General features: G+C 39.5%; 1 protein-coding gene across 3 annotated transcripts in view; it reads left to right on the forward strand.

Annotated features, from left to right (window-relative positions):
• Positions 1 to 17,054, forward strand: part of PLCH2 (phospholipase C eta 2) — a 61,936-nt gene that overhangs the window by 6,786 nt on the left and 38,096 nt on the right. Inside the window, exon 1 of one of the 3 annotated variants that reach the window (XM_072354381.1) lies at positions 3,007 to 3,154. The exons of 1 other annotated variant lie outside the window; for it this stretch is intronic. In XM_072354381.1, the coding sequence (XP_072210482.1) occupies positions 3,124 to 3,154 (31 nt within the window). In that variant the 5' untranslated portion in view covers positions 3,007 to 3,123. Of the gene's footprint in view, positions 1 to 3,006; positions 3,155 to 16,588; positions 16,877 to 17,054 lie in introns of those variants that run through there. One more of the 3 variants, XM_072354380.1, reaches the window with a different exon arrangement.

Here is a 17,054-nt window from a genome sequence, read left to right on the forward strand (position 1 = left end):
CTGTTGTCTTTGAGGAATCAATATTTGTTTCCGTAAGAATAATAGCTTTGATCAAATGAGCTTTTTAAGACTTAGCATCCCAAACAGTTTTCAATTGAATCACTGGTAAATCTATCAAGCTTCCTAGATGAATTTCTTTCCTGTTTTTGTTTGGAGTTTTTGCTTACCTGCTTTACTAGATTATTGCAGCGTAGTTCTCAGAGTCTCTGTGCCAAGATGCAAAAAGGTGGTTAGTCTCCTATCTTCCTTTTAGGCATAGACATTCCCACTAAAATTTGTTGGCAGCAATGTCTAAATGCTATTGAATTTGACACCTGCAATGGAGCAGAAGTCTTCAGTTTGCTGTCTCCAATTCAGACATCCTTTGACCTGGTAACAGCCTTTCTTTGTGAGCTTTGTGCAGGTAAGTGAAACCAGAAGAAATAGCAACAGGAGCCATAAAGGTGCATAAGGCAGAGGTCTGGTTTCTTGCTTGTTCTCTGTTGTCAGTAGGAATATTGCAGCTTGGCCTTGCCTTTCTTTGCTGGGCAATGCTGAAGTCAATCAACTGTGGTAAAAAGGGGGAGAGCTACTTTTGCAGTAGGAGAGTGACTGATTCCCTCTTTACTCTAGACTTAGAATGTAAACCTGAACAATTTGCCAGCAGAGCACAGTGTTGTCTGATCCAAGCTATTACTGAGATGTTAATAAATTTATTTATGTGTCTCTTGTTGAAGAAGTGGAATTGTTTCTTGGGGCAAAGTCATGCGCATGTTAAATCTTTGATGCATTAGTACTAAGAAAGAGCTTTATGGTTGAACGTGGATCACCTGAATGTTATGAAGTTACCTGTCCAAAATCTCAATTCTCAGTGGTTTTATCGCTTTCTTGCTTCTTCTTAACTATGTCTTGCTGCATGTAAATATTTTGTAAGCCTGTAGAGAAAATGGGACAGTTTGAGAGAGTAAATAGGACTGTTTACACACACACATTAGAACCTACAAGGAGAGTGCTGCTGATAGGGCAGTCTGTGTGTATCATTATTGCCATCTCCTGGATGGAAGTACACCTGCTAAGCTGGCATCCTGAGCTCAAAACCTATGTGAAAGAGAGAAAAAGAGAGACTTTGGAATGAGAGGATATATATGCCATTTCCATGGTTGCCATGCAGTTATTAGCTAACAGTACAATGGCAGGTAATTTATAAACGTGGTTCTTCTACTGTACATGAGCAGCACTGCTGTGAAAAAGAAGTCAGAGAAGAATGTTGTGTATGTGTGCCTGTACGTACACAGCTTCTAAGGAACAGTTGTGTAAGACTATTTGCCTGTTGTTGTTTAGAACTTTCATTCTGATTATATAGTGGTCATTGTATGCCACCTTAACAGGACTTTTAATGAGTGTATCTACATCTCTTTGATTCCTGAAATGATCACTTTTACTAGTTTGGATGGAATTGTAGCTTGTGTGTTTGTTGAAGGCGGGGGAAAAATGCAGTGTTCCTTAACAAAGTTCCTCTACATTAGTATTATCTGTGGGAAGTTCTTAAGACATGACCATTAAATCTGTCAAACAAGGCAGCTCACAAAAGGATGCTGTTCTTGTAAACACTGTAAATGAAATCTCTCCCTCCTACATTTTCTTGCAAGTGAATAATTTGTATCTGCTGGTAGCTGAGTAAATTTAATCCCTCTAAAAGTCACTGAAAGCAGATATACCCAAACTAGTATTAGACATTGTGTCTAAAAACGCAGTCTATTGCCTGGCTTTGATTTGTGTTTAGAGTTAGGTAATAGGCATTTTAAAATCCAAGCCATGCCTATCTTTGTGATAATGTGAAACCTGTCTGGCCTTTGTTATTGCTTACATCTTCAAACATTTAAATGTCCAACATCTAAAACCAGGAATTTTTCTTTTATCTTTGTTCAGATCAGAATCTTATCTGCAAATTAGATCTGGAGTTAAATACTTTGATTCTTGGGAGAAAGAAAAACTTTCTGGCTAATTTTCTTTTAAAGCCATTGATAGTGGTTTTCTGTGGGTAATTGTGAGGAACTGCTTTGTTTGGTTGCTGCTGCATCCTACGTGGATCCAGGATTGTTTATTAGCAAGTGAACTGAATCTTACTTACAGCAATGGGGAAACAGGTTGTTTCTTTGAACACTTAAGGTTCAGTAATGTCAAGCCAATACAGTGAAAGAGATCATCTTGAGAAAGGCAGCTTTCTGAGGAACTGGTACAGCTGCTGTTGCTGAAGAATATGAATGTTACCTTTAGTGATGAGAGAGGTTCTGCTAACAAATGTGTTCTTGTTTTTTTTTCTTGCAATCATTGGGAGTGCTCTCCTGGGTGACTGAGAAAGGGAGAGAAAAATCTTCCATTCCTTATGTGAGAGTAAATTCACAGCAAAGGAACAGAAGTGATCCTCATTGTTTAAAAATTTGAGAGTTTTGTGATAAAGGTGGTAGTCAAATGCATCAGCTTTTTTTTTCCTTCATGGAGACAGTACTGCTGGGATTAGAGGCTTTAAAAAGAATAACCAGACATGAGTTTGTGGTGAGCAAATCTCTCCAATAGATCTCTCGAATTTTTAGCTTTTAGTGACTAAAGAATCAGAATAGAGTTAGAAAGTTCGTGGAATTCCTAATCCTTAGTCGCTTCAGATTAATTGAAAAGGGACACCTAATGGCTGTGAGCAGTCATGGCTGCGGTGGTGTCTGACTGGAGCCCCTTGATAAGCAGTGGAAGAGAAAAGCGGAGAAAATCTTGAAGAGAAGGAGCGTGAGCATTAAACAGCTGTCATAAAGAATTTCCAGTTGCCAAGGAGGAGCTGACACTTCTGTGTCAGCTGCAGGAAGGAGATATCAGTCAATGAAGAGTTAATTGTTCCAGCAAAAAGCAGTTTAGATAAAATCTTTTTCTCTCTCCCACATTTCCTCGGGTGTTATCTACAGCAAAGTAGCTTGTACCATCTGAAAAGTGACAGTGATTCCTCAGTGGCTGAGCTAACAAATGGGATGAAATTTAAACTGCCGTCTCACACAGAGACTTGCAGAAGAGGGAGCATGACGGAGGGAAAATGCTGAGTATTTTTGCATTCTATGAGAGGCAATTGGCAATAAGAAGTATTATCTCTAGAAGACGATGGATTTAGGAAGCACACCACAGAAGCACAGTAGGTGGATTTATTCTTTCTACCGTATACTATGATTATTTTAGCTGAAGGATCAATTATACTTGTGCTTTTGGGCATGGTTATTTTTTAGTTGTACTCTTATAACATCATATTACTCTTCTTCTCACTTGTCCAAAGTTATTAATTTAGCTGCCAGTGACTGTTTAGAGGATAATATTTTGTTAAAATCTTATCATTCAAAAGCTCTTTTATCTCTAAGTAGGCATGTTTTATTAATTATGGCCATAGTATCCTGATGAATAGGAAGACTTAAGTAAATGGAAATCCATTCCACTTACTGGAAATGAAATATGAACTGCTTCAGGGAAATAGTAATGCTGAAGATACAGCAACACATAATTGTGTGCAATTTGCTTACCTACAGAGCAGTTTCATTAGCTACAGACAAGTGTACTTTGCAGACTTCACTGATAGAAGGAATGTTGGCTTTTAAATTGGAGAGACTACACCACTGTGCAGTGCACAATACTTTACATGCCATTTCATAATGCCATTAATCATTATCTGGAATAAAAAACTTCTTGCTAATTGACACAGAGTTCTGATGTACCTGCATTCTCCCAGTGATTATACAGCAGTTTGGCACTTGTAGATTATGCTGATCAGTTTTGATTGTGGAGTTACTCATCTTTGCCTGCGTTACATGGTACGTTGATGCCACTATCAGCCATTTAAATCATACATTTATTCTCCAGTGTTGTGTTTTTGTGGCTCTATATGTGCATATTTCAATTGCTTTTTTTGTGCCAAGGTATATTTGCATAGAGGGTGATGTTACTTGTATCTTCTGCTTAAGCATAATTCTATTGCATCTTTAATGATGGTTATAACATTTCAGATATTGTGTGTGATGAGCAATTTTAAGTAGATAATTAGTCAAGTAAATGACTGACAAGTAAATTACAGCTAACATATGGAATACATCTAACTATTAAAAGCACCTGCAGGCATTCAGGTGCTGTACAATGCCAAGTCCTCAGAAAATATAAAATGAGGAGATCAGAGTTTATTCCAGGCTCTGCTGAACATGCACTTACGGCTTTGCAGGTTGTAGCACTGTGTTCTTTCTGTGTCCACAAAAAGCAACCTTAGGGACATTTTTCCAGAGCAACTGTTCTATTCTTGTGTTTTCTTCTCTCTATGGGCTTTATGTAACGTTTCCTACTCATCTAGCATCCATTTGCCACAGTGTTATTGCAGTTCTTAAAATTAATCCTCCAGTTTGTTGCTTTGTTGCTGACAGTCCAAAAACCACAGACAAGTAGGATAGGAATAACGCCTATATTCTTTGTGCTGTGTACCAGAGCTGTGATGGCTCATAAATATTATTTTGGTATCAGAGTGATTTTTTGCTGATAAATATCTCCAGAAAGTCTGTGCTGAGTTATTTACTATCTGGTTTAAACCCTGATTGTATTTCCTACAGTGAGTCCAGATAACTTGAGTAATTGTGCTGTGTGCAGTTTGGTGTTCAGTTCTCAGTAAAACTTGTTAACTGATTTAATGTAACATCCAAGTTATGCAGGTTTCCCTTTTGGATTGGAACTAATCAGTTCTGATCCAGTAATAAGTCAGAGGTTTGAGTGAGTTGTAGGCATGGGAGTGCTGGAAGTGCTGACTTGTTGGATGTGTAAGTGCAGTGAAGCTCTTAATGCATCAGTGGGGTGAAATTGGAAGTAGTGCTGCTACGATTGACTTACCTACATGGAAAAAGAAAAATTGCTTATCTGTATAAAGCTGGTAGGGAATTCAGCATGCTTTCCAATGATCAGATAAATATCTGATGAGGCACCAGAGACTGCCCAAGGAATCAATGTAGCCAGTATTACCCACAAGTACTTGTTTTAGCGTAAAAGGTGTGTAAGAATGAAAGTAATTTCCCTTACCTCCCCTTTATGATATAAGGACATTTTATTCATCCTTTGATCTGCTAGGGAAATTTTGGTTCATTTCAGATTCATTCAAATTTTGGTCTAACAAGCTTTAATTGACTGTTCCAGGGACGTACCTCAGGGCTGTCTTATGTAAAGATGCAGACTAATGCAGTGCAGTGTTCACTTTCTGCACTTTCCAAATGCATTGTTTTGAAATACAGATTTGCAGATATATTTTAATGCGGATCCTTCTTGCCTGAAGCAGCCATAAGATCTCTGCATAACAGAAACTATAAATTATTTGCACGTGTTTATAAATGCATGATGTCTCATAATGCGCTACTAGGAATGACAAAGTTTAGGCTTGTACTTGTGTGGTTGGTTTGACTAGGTGAAGGCTGTGAGGGACTGTCAGTGTCTTTAGAATAAGCTTAGAATTATAGAAAACTAGGTTGGACTCAGAAGCTTCCTTGAACAGCATCATTTTCAACTTTGGTTTAATTTTCAAGCTTTGTATTTTCAAATTGCATCAGTTATTTTAACCAGAATGTCATTTTTGTTTATGGGAATTGTCAGTTTTCACCAGAAATACATTAACAGTTCATTTGTGGGCTTCAGCCACAGTTAAAAATGATAAAAAATAGTGAAGATTTTTGATGGCCTTTGCTTCTACTGGTGTACTTTATTTAAGGTTTCATTCATTCTCTGTATTTCCTCCATAAATTTTCTGGGCAAGCTGCTGTTTAGCCATTCATGTTCATAAAAGTTCAGTTCTAGCTCTTTTTAAAGAGTAAAACCCTGCTGGGGTCAAACCTGATAGTAAAGCTTTGAAGCATGCTGCTGTAGCACATCATTCAAAGTTTAGTCCCCCACAGTTCTCTCCCCTAAGAGGAATCTCTTCATTTATTCATATATTATTTAGCTGGTGATTTGAGTAACAGATGTGTATAGGGGGACGTTAATAATTTATTACCAAGAGGGAGCAAACCATGGCCTGTGGATAGTGAGGGCAGTCTAAAAATGCTGAGTTGTTGGGAGCACAGGCTGCTCTTAAAAGAAGGATTTTGGTCACTTTTAGGGATGCTCAACTCCATGGTGAACAAACCGGGCCCTGGGGTGCACATAGCAGAGCAGGCGTGTTGGGTGCAGAGTGTCACAGAGAACAGAGCTGCTGTGTGCAGTTCAGCAGCGGTGTGTAGAGATATGCATGTTGGAGACTTATTTGCACGGAACTCCTGTGTGATGTTAAAACTTACAGCATCACTGTGGTAACTGTAGGACAATACTAATGCTTAGGATCTGGTGAGATCTGAACTGATGCCTGTTGAACCCTCTTCTTTGTACTGTTGGGTTTTCGGTTTGAGATTATGCAGGTGTTTCTATCTCCAGTGAGAATGTACCTGAAAGGATTGGTTTTTATTGACATCCTCAGTGAAATCTGAAGGTAGATCCAACACACAACATTGAAAATCTAAACTAGAGATGACCAGAGAAACTTGAATGAAACCATTTACTTTGGATCTGTAAGTTTCACCAAACATGAAAAATTACAGAAAGTTAGATTTTCTTGTTTTTCATTTCAAATTGAAATTCAAATTCAAATGACATTTCAGACCAAAAGCAGCTGCTACTTGTTGTTACCAGGATATTCTTTTATGTCAAGTTTGTGAATGCAAAGCAGGCTGTAGTCAGCCCACAGGGTTTATCCTCTTCAAAAGGCCAGCCTCACTCTAAGACTGTAGAAGTGCCATGGGAAACTCTACGTATTCCCATTCATAGGATAAAAAATATGTTTGCCTGTGGCGTGGTTGTAGGTTTGTGTGAGGTGCCAGGGAAAGCTGTGCTGCCACAAGGTGCTGTAGGAAAGCTCATGGCAGTACTGCATGTAAAGCAGATGAGGAGTAAAACTACTCCTAGAGTATGTATTTCACTTGGGTTAGGTGCAATACAGTGTATAAAACTAGATGAGAGCATCACAGGCTTCCAGAACATCAATGATGCTTTGAGGTATAAAACTGCTGTTGCCTGTTTTAAACATGGCACACTGAGTTAATTAGCTAGCCTAATTCTCTTTATACTTCACTCTTCCACTGGGGTAGCTCTTTGGCTCAGGAACTGGGAGAGGAGTGGGACTTCAGCTGGCATAGCTGTGCTTGTTCGATTACTTGTTTTACCCCTGTTTGTTCTGAAAAGGATCTACAGCACAATAATGTTTTAATATATAGCTTCTAGTGAAGAGGTGGTCTGTGTGGTTAATGCAAGTCTGGAGCTACTGCAAGAACTGTTGGAATGTTCTCCTTCCTCTGTTCTTTAGCAGCCTCAGCATCCTGCACTTTCTCTGTTTCCTATATTTTTAGAGATCTCTGGAAGTGAAGCTCACTGTCCTTTGAGAACCCACTGCAGCAGTGGGTCACTGTTACTCTGCCTAGCATGCCGTGCATCATGATGAGCACCATTAAGGGCAGTCAAATTTAAACCAAAATTGAGGACATTAAGCTTCTTCCTGTCAAAGCTGCTGCAGCAGCATGGTCAAAGCTATAGGACAAGTTAGCTGTGCACACAGACTGGGGAGAAAAAAATATGTTCTCATTCTGTCATTCAACATGATAAAATGCCACACTCCACAGCAGCGTCTGTTTGTTGTGCTGCTGCACAAAGTTATTAATATTTTTCAGTACTTTTCCCTGTCATTGACTCTCAGGAGCAAGTTTAGCGAGAGTTCCTTTTGTCTTCTGAGATCTTCTTGAGTTTATACAAGGAAATAAATATCTCTATACGAAGAAATAAATATTTCCTTCAACATGTATGCCTCCTCCAAACAGATATGAAGATAAAAGGCTCAGACAGGATTGTTTTGTGACTAAGTTCTCAGCAGATTGGGTAATTCAGAAGGCTGATAATAGAATGCAAAGATTTGGAAGGCCAAAATGCACTGTGTGACTGGCTGCTAGAGGGAAGTGACCTTACCAGATCTGGTGACCGCTTGGTGCCTTTGAGATATGGGTAACAGCAGCAGCTGAACTTTGCTGGTGGTCTGAAGATGCATTTTCTCCATCCAGAAAGTCTGTGGGGCCTGGGTGTCATGGGCAGGTGTTGACCCCCACAGGGGGTGTCTTGAAGAACCATAGGCAAGCATGAGCTGCATGCCGCATGCTGTACAGTATGCAGACAAGAACTGCCAGACCCTCAGAACTGCTGCTTGGGGAAATGAGCTGCAAAGTTATTTACTGCTAATATAGTTTTAATCTGCTTTAAAGCTGCCATCTACATTTTACCATTTAATTGACATGAATGTTGCTTGCCACTTAAAGGAGTTCCTGCAAAGAGCAATCTTCATATAGCTTGGTTTTATTTTTAAAGATTTTGTTACTGCTTCTGGAGATAAGGAAGTAATGTTTTGTATATTAACAGAGGTTGGGTTTTATTACTAAATAACAAATGCCAAAATGTCATTTTAAATTCTGCTTCAATGGTGGTATGTGTATTTACAATCAGCATTACTCTATGTAATTCTTTGGAATTAGAATTAGTACTGTGGTGGCCATATCTACGTGTGTGTATGTCATACGGCAGTTATTAGCTGCAGCAGCTTCTGCTAGGAATATTTGCCTGTTGGAAACTGACAAGGGACACGATGCTGTCTCTGAGCAGGACACAGTGGGCACCTGAGGACCAACCACCATGCAGAAGAACACGCTGTGTGCAGGGAGCTGGACTCCTCACAGCTCCTTTGTGGCAGCACAGTGGGGGTGACCTGTAAAACAGAACGGTCTGTGACTTTATAGGCAAGCTCCAGTGGAAGATGTTTTGGAGATGCTTCTGGATGACGGGGCAAATGAACACAATTACTTTGTGTAAAATGCACTTTACGTTTTGTGATAACTCTGAACGACAGCTAGCAGCACAAGGGAAAGAACAGTGGAATAGTTTTCTGTTGTAAAACAGAGCTTAAGACGTTAACCGTGTAACTCAGCTTAAACTCCACATCCGTCTGCATCTTGCAGAGAAACCTAATTTTTTAAATCTCCACAGGCTTCTCAGAGGCAGAAGATGCTAATTTTAGAAATGTGGCAGCTCGTCTTCCTCCCCACCCCCTTCCATTTGCTGCCAGAATGTTTAACAATCCAGTAAACAAGCTGTAGGGAAAAAAAATAAAAGGGAGAAGACTCTAGAGCTTAGGTTATTGGCCCCTTCTCGATGGCATTTCTGCAGAAGGGTCTGTTCCCCACTCCTCTCATAGGTCTCCAGTTTGAAACCCGTTTAAAAATAGAGCCGTAACAGTTGAGCTGACAGCAAAAAAGAGCATTTAAAGGTGGAGTACCCAGGATTTGTCATTTCCCTTCAGTGACCTCTTTAATTGTGTGTTATTATTCAGAGTAATTTAAATTAAAACATTGCAGAAGTAATGCTTGGAAGTAAAGAAACAAGCCCTACATTTTCAGGTAGGATTTGGGTATCTTGTTTTGGGTGTTCATTCATACTCTATCTCTAGGATTTGCAGCCTTGTCTCATAGGATCTGTTGAACTATATATTTCTGTGATACCAGAATGTGCTGGGACTTTTTGCTCAAAGTCCCTCCCTCTGTTACAAGGAGTTGTAGATGTTATCTTTGCTGAAATTTTCTTATATATTTCTTTTTCAGTGGGGATGAAACTTACACAAGAATTTCCAGTGCAAAGTATCCAAAGTTCCCTTTGACTCACAGGCTTCTCCTGCTCTGGGATGCCTGCTTTACTCCAACCACTGTTGTGGGCAATTGAAGTTATAAAAGCATAAACAAAAGGAAACTATACATTTAAAATTAGGTATTACTTGATACTTGAGAATATTTAAATGACTAAGGGCTTTTTGTTAGACCTGTGCAAGGCATATTACGTGCATTTACTGTTTTGTATTTAAGTAGAAAGTGCAGGACTGAGAAACGTTTGTTACATTCAGAACACGTGGACGATAAATCTGCTCATATTTAACATGCATCCTAATTTTAAACACCCTCAAGTGTCTGGAAAGTTTAACAAAGCATGAATGCTTTACCTTCTTAGTGCTTTTACAGAGCAGTGCATTTCTCTTTTTCAGTTTGCTTGGAAAAATGGAACTGAGTGCAACACAGCTACTTTTATATGTGTGAACATGCTGTCTTCCATTATTAATTTGTAATTGAGACCACCTTGCCATGCAGTTTTTCAGCACATCATGGCTCAACTACCCAAAGTCTGTTCAGAAATTCAGGTCATAGGTGTGATGGAATGAATTATAAATTTTGATGCTGCCAAGCAAATTAGAATAGATTTGGCTTCCAAGTATTGCTTATTGAACACACATTTTGCATCTGCTGTGTGTTCTGTCTGCTCTCGTTTCTGAAAAATGAAAAGATTAACTTGTTCTGTTCTTGTTCCATTCCTGACTCGGGGTATCTTGTCTCTTACCCCCAACATATTGCTGAAGATGCCGTTTATTGTGAAGTCTTTTAGTTACTTATAAGGACAATTCGTATGTGTCTGGCAGTCATTATCCTTTTTGGTTGTAGTTGTTCTGTGCGTTCTGCACAGCACTGAAATAATGCTGACATTAGCTTCTTAGAATACAGCGCTTTGCAGATAATAGGCTGCTAGGGTAAAAGTATGTCAAAAGCAGTAATGCAGGCAGCCACAGTGAAGGGAGCTGTAAACATGCTCCATTCCATTACCACCAGAATAAAAATGAAGTAAAGAAATTGGGTTGGGCTGCATTCAAGTAAGAACTGTGATGCATTTATATTTTAAGTGGAGAAAAAGATTATGTGGAGAAACGAAGGTATCTGAGGTCATTTGCTATTAATCTGTGAGCTTTCTCAGAGCGTTGTGTGGATGCATCTGTAATAACCAGGCCGATAGGGTAGCAGCTGAGATTTAGCTCCTCACTGGGGGAGACAGAGAGGTGTGGCTGGAAGGAAGCAGCTGGGATGAGCTGCTATACTCACATTAGAAGCACAACCAGGAATAAAACCTAATTTCCTGTTCAGCGCTGTGTATACTCAAAGGCACACTTTCACTGCAGCACAGAATGTGTGGGAAATCAGTCCTTTCAGGTATGCGTATGTCCCTGAGCTGTTTCTCAGACTGCAGTTTGTTTTTGATGGTGAATACAGTCCCGTTGTGCACTAAGATCAAAGATACCTACCCCACAAGTGGTAAGAAATGCAGTGTGCGTACCTCTTCCTCTTTAGGATTGTATTTGAAAGGTGTGACTGTGGCAGTAGATGAAGTCGCTTCTGAAGGAATGATTTTTTTTTGTGCTACTTATGCTGTTCCTCACCCTTTAGAATTGAAGAGCAAGCCATAAGCAAATGGGGAGACAGTCAAACAATCCCCAGTTTGTGGGAATCAGTGTTACAATTCTGAAGTTGCTAATACAGCTGTCACAGCAAAGTTTGACTTGGTTTTCATTAATGTGGATTTGAATTTCAGTTGATGTAGCTTTTAAAAGAGTATATGAGAGTTCATTTGCCTGGTAACTGAATACTTTGCAATTTGCCTAAAGGCAGGAGTTTAAAAATCTCTACTTTAAGGTTGGATGGATTTTTAAATCATTTGCATTCCCAGATACAGGTAGGTGGCTAATGCAGTCTTCAGAAGTCTTAGGTTATGAAGTCCTTGTAAAGCAAATGGGAAGTAGGCTGCCTTCCTGTGTCTGAAAATTAGTGCTTATGTATACGTGTACTGGCTTGAATCTCTTTTACAACCTGGCAGAGAAACTAAGTGCCTTATATGGTGTGGAAGGTGACAGCATGAAGACCTGACCGCCCATCTCCCTCAGGTCTGTAGCTGAAGGTGAGTGATGGGTGTCTGCCTCTTGTGACTTAGAAATGTCATCACCACCCTTCCAGGGCAGCACGAGTGATTCTTATATGAGCACTGGAACTGCTGCTGTGCGTGCATTTCTTCTTGGCTGTAACTTCAGGTGGGGACTTCTTTCTGGGTGAAAAAAATATTTCACTTTCCTTTTTTTTTGTCATAAAATATGGACTTTAGGAATACTACAGGTAGAGTCATACATCGAACCTTCCCGCTGTCTGTTTCCTAAAGGCAGGTTGAGGTTTGCCTGGGAACTGCTTATATGGATACGATGCATTTTAGAAACACCTATGGCTGGAGATGAGGCGTATGCATAGTCACACCCAAAGGTTGCTTTTTGTTGTTGAATATGGGCCAATTGTAGCTTGTCAGATATTTAATGATGGTGCATTGAAAGTGATTGTACAGCAAGACACATTTGACTTTTTAATTATAAAATGGAAGGGATGTCTGAAGCACAAAGAGGAAGAGCAAGTCATGGGTTTCTTTTCTTCTCTCAATGTCTTTAAAGTAAGTAGCTCACATTCCAGTGGAAAACGGCCTGAGCCTTGTGTCTGCTTACAGCTGGCGCTTGAGCAGCTGTAGATTTTCATCTCCTGCAAAAAGTGTAAATGTTTTTGCTCACACCAGGTGGAGCAGATGATTGTGTCTCTCACTTCTGGATTCTTACTCATGACTCTGAAAACATGTTAGAAACTTGTTTATAGGAGACCGCAGGAAATAGAAATGCATCATATAGGCTTATGGATGTGTGCTTTGCTGAGGTTGTAACACTGTGGAGTGTGCTTTTCAACAGAGTGGTTGAGAATTCATCTGTTCTGGCACATTGTGGTTGGCAGCTTCAGTTCTTAAGGCTTTCTAAGACCCTGAGAGTTACTTGAACCTGCTCTTTTCCTTCTTTCCCTGTTGTCTTTCTCCCTTGGTTAGACGTAAGCTAACTGATAAAGATTTTCTTGGAAAAACACAAATTCCTTCCTTTTAGCATGGAAGGTGAGTTTATTAGAGTACTGTGCTGTTATTGTACTCCTGAACTATTGTAATACCAGAATAACTCGAAAGTAGGAAAGTCTGTGAACAGAGTGAAAGTGTAATCTAAAAATGAAAGTTGCAGTAATTTGTATCTTTGTTTTCCAGGAGTCAACTTGGTCAAAGTGGGGTTGGTGGCTTTGAAGGTGCAGTGCATTTGTAACCAATGCGCTTGTCTTAGACTGTGGATGCTTTTAGGAAACAGTGCTTTGTTCTGCCAAAAGGCACAACAAGCAGGAAAAACTGTGACCTACTTCTGTGCAGCCAAAGTTGAACCCAGCAGCAGAAGTTTCTAGATTGGGTATTTTCAGTGGTCAGTGCCCTTTAAAACTGATACTAAAATAGCACAAAGCAAAAGTGTAGGTTTTGCAGCACTCAAGCCATGTTGATTTCATTTTGGTGTGTGCACAAGCTGTTCAAAACCTTTGATTTGTTGGTGATAGAAATGTGCAGAGCACCGCATCGTGCCCTCAGCAGCCTGCTCCCTGACATCGAGGGGAACTGCAAATCAGATCTGTTCCAGACTAAGAACAAGTAGAGAATGATTAAAAAACATATAATGCTGTTGCCTTACCAACAGTGCCAGAGGGGGAAGATTATTACCTGTGGGGAACTAATACAGGACATGAAATGAATGGGTATTTGGCAAACTGGCAGATACCGGGATGTTTCTTCAGGTTTGCTGTTCTCAGAAACTGTAAATAGATTGTTTGTACAGCAAAGTCAAGGAAAACACGTTTTCCAAATTAAAAATACTAAAATGAAAAATAAAAAAAATAAAAAAAAAAAGGATTTTTTGCTTTGCTGTCTGCTGGTGAACTTACTGCTACTCAGTAATGTGTGTATGGAGGGATTCTGTAGTTTGCTGATCTGATTGTGTTAGCCTTGGTAACTGCCTGTAAACATTTGGCAACAAAACCTTGATTTGAAACATCCCGACTCTACATATGTAAAAAGAATGGTGATTTTGTTCTTTCTTAGCCACCTGCTGTTTCTTCTGAGGTAAAGAACATTCGTAACTATGGGAACAAAAACTTAAGAACTCTGACACCCACATGTGTTGAAGTTGATTTATGGAAGGCCTTGAAGTGATGCTATGAATTGTGCTATATGGAACTCTGGCATGGAGTTTGGCTTTCACTGAGAGCTGAGTATGATGCTGGCAGAAGTTACATAGAAAGATCCTTGATCTTGTGCATGTAATTAACGTACCTTTGTCTTAACTGCACTATAATGTGCTGCATTTCTCACTTACTTTGGTTGTGCCAATACACAGTTACCATGGGCTGGGCAGTCACATCTGCCTTTGGCTTCTGCCATGCTAGCAGTGTGCTTTCCACATCCAAGTGCACTGACCTTTCCTTGTCATGTTGGCACTTCTGAATGTGAAAGCTGATTTTGCCTGCTTTTTATATAGGAATCTCTTGTTTCATACTTCATCTTACTGGTAAAATACTTTTGTATTTGTGATGATATAATCTGTGTTTATTTTAATCAAAAAATTCAGAGGTATTGGGAATGCATTCAGTTTTTTTCTGATGTTCGCTCTGTGACTGTTTTAATTCCTTAGCAAAAACCTCCCAGAGATAAAGCATTTTCTTAAGTAGGTATTATATTCAAAATCAGGATTTAGTTATTGTATTGAAGTCCCACATTTGGTTAGTTAACTTTTAGTTAAGAAAAAATAATAATAATTGGAAATGTGACAAACGTTGATTAAAATCGAGTGCCTTATCAGTACTTTATGACTGTGGTTTTTTTTTTAGTGAGATGTTTTGTAACATTTGCTGGGGGGCGTTGGAAGATAATTCATGTGAATCAGACCAGAATTCCATCACATTTGTTCTCTTATCAATGGATGTTGATTGATAGTCATCATTCATTTTCAAGCTGGCTTTCTGGTGGACTTTAAAAATAATTGTCACATTGAAATCTGTTCGCTTTGAAAGATAAGTGCTTATTTTCTTGGTATTTTGTTTTGAGTAATATCATTTTCATTACTGAATAACAGTTTCCCTCACAAGCACAGGAGAATTGAATGTGATGCCCCCATAAATGTTTTTTACCTATGGAAAATACTGAAGGAAGGGTAGATCCTGGGAGGATTTGATGTGTGCATTCAGAATATAAGCAGCTGTTGCACATATTTTTGCCTTTAAAATATTCCAATCTAATCTAGTTTTTTACTTGCTTTTCCTGAGGATGGATGTATTTTAATAGCAAATCATTTACCAGTGAATGATATCTGTTCTGCTTTCTGGGTAGAGACTTGCTGCCGTTTACCCTGCAGTGACTGGTGTGGTGTATCAGTAGCTGAGCAGACTCCATAAGAAATGATCATCTGTTTTCAAAGGCTTGGAGGACTGTCTGCCAAACCTCAACCTATTACACAGCATACGGTTTCTTTGTGTGTAAAATGTCATCGTGATGATGGCTGCAGGTTCTTTGTGCCTTCTGCCCCAGTGCAGAAGTCAGCCTGAGTTTGCATAGTGCAGTACAGCAGCAAGGGTCCTCAGTACTTATTAGTACTTTGTCCTTATTAGCAGATGCAATAGGAATTAAAACAAAAGCAGTTTGGAGTAAATACACAGTGCCCCTGCCTCATGAGGCTCTTGGAATAAGTGCTCCTGAAGTGCACCTGAACTGAGTTGCTCAGGAGATGATATCTCAGGAGGTTTAGTTAACGTTGAAAAAGAGCAAGCAAACAGGACTGTGTTTTGCTGAAAATAGGCTTGGGCCAAATCCTCAAATCGTGTGATGCTCAGGACAATGGAATTCATGCCTAAATGAAAGTCGGGTTTTCATGTTGGATCTTGCACAGTATTGATCTGTCTGGAATGCTGATGGGTGCCTAAGGTGTAAAGATAAGATAACATCAAAACCTAGCAGGACAGTCTACTATGGAAACTATGAACAAGCCTTGATGTTTCTCATGTGGAAGGACTGAATCAGAAGAGAGAAAAGTGAATGTAAAAGCAGTACACAGCAAATCAGGTTCTTTAGTGAATTGAGATTAGAGCTTGAAATTGTTACAAGGCAGCACAGCAGTGTCAAAGAGCAGAAAGAAATTGACATTGCTTGCTGTGGGGAGATTGAGGCAGCAGTGTCTGTGTGGATTGTTTGGCGTGAGGAGATGCAGGGTTCTGCAGCAGACTGCAGCACGTTTGGACAGAGTACTCCTATACATTCCTTGCTCCCATCCATCAGTTTTTCTTACCTAAAGAGGACTATTTTTTCTGTTCGTTTGCCTGTCTTGTTTGCTCAGATTTCAGGTTCTCAGGCACAGATTTTCTTACCCTGTGTGTTTCAGTGGCATATAGTACAGACAGGAACTGTAGACTTGAAGATACCTTAGCATGTATGTATGCAGGATGCTGTATGAACACAAGGACAGCACTGAAATCAACATGAGGTTTTTTTTTTTTCTTGAATGAATGAATTAGCACCCCATTAACGTTTGTTGCCTCCTGAATGAAAATCATCCCTCGGGATGACAAGTGGATTATCCTTCTACTTATTTCCTAACATCCAGTAGCATTTCTGTGGGTTCTTTCTTGAAGGAGGGGGGGAACGAAACATATGCCCACATCCTGTCTGAGAGTGGGGAAACAAAGAGTTAATAAAAGATTATCCCAGGTGGCTGAACACTTGAGTTGCAGTGAAAGGCTGGTAACATTCATTTAGCTCCTGTGCTGGTTTCTACCTGTCAGCAGCTCCTGATACACTGCTATACAGAGAATAAAAAATGAGCTTGCTCAGACCAGAAGCAGCAAGCATCCTTAGGAACTTCCTGGTGTTGCTTTAAAGACCCACCTGCAATGATATTTTTTATTATTTAAAAGAGGCTTTTGAAATATCAGTGATGTGCATATGGTCTTTGCTTCTTCCTCTGGTGTTTTGTTCACTTGATTCTCTCACTGGAATATGGATGATACAAGCACCATTAAATGCCTCAGCCCGGATAAAGGTAAGCAAAATTGTTATTTTAACCACCTTAATATCACCTTAAACCACTTCTACAGTGAGTTAGGTCATAGAGAAAAATAGAGTTGAGAGAGCTTTTTTGGTGGCTTATTTTGTTATTCAAACTTAAACCCTTAAATACATTGCAGTTTCTTAAGGCAGTGTTTGCTGTTCCATACCTT

Source organism: Excalfactoria chinensis, chromosome 20 (genome assembly GCF_039878825.1).
Source record: "Excalfactoria chinensis isolate bCotChi1 chromosome 20, bCotChi1.hap2, whole genome shotgun sequence".
NCBI classification, from domain to species: Eukaryota; Metazoa; Chordata; class Aves; order Galliformes; family Phasianidae; genus Excalfactoria; species Excalfactoria chinensis.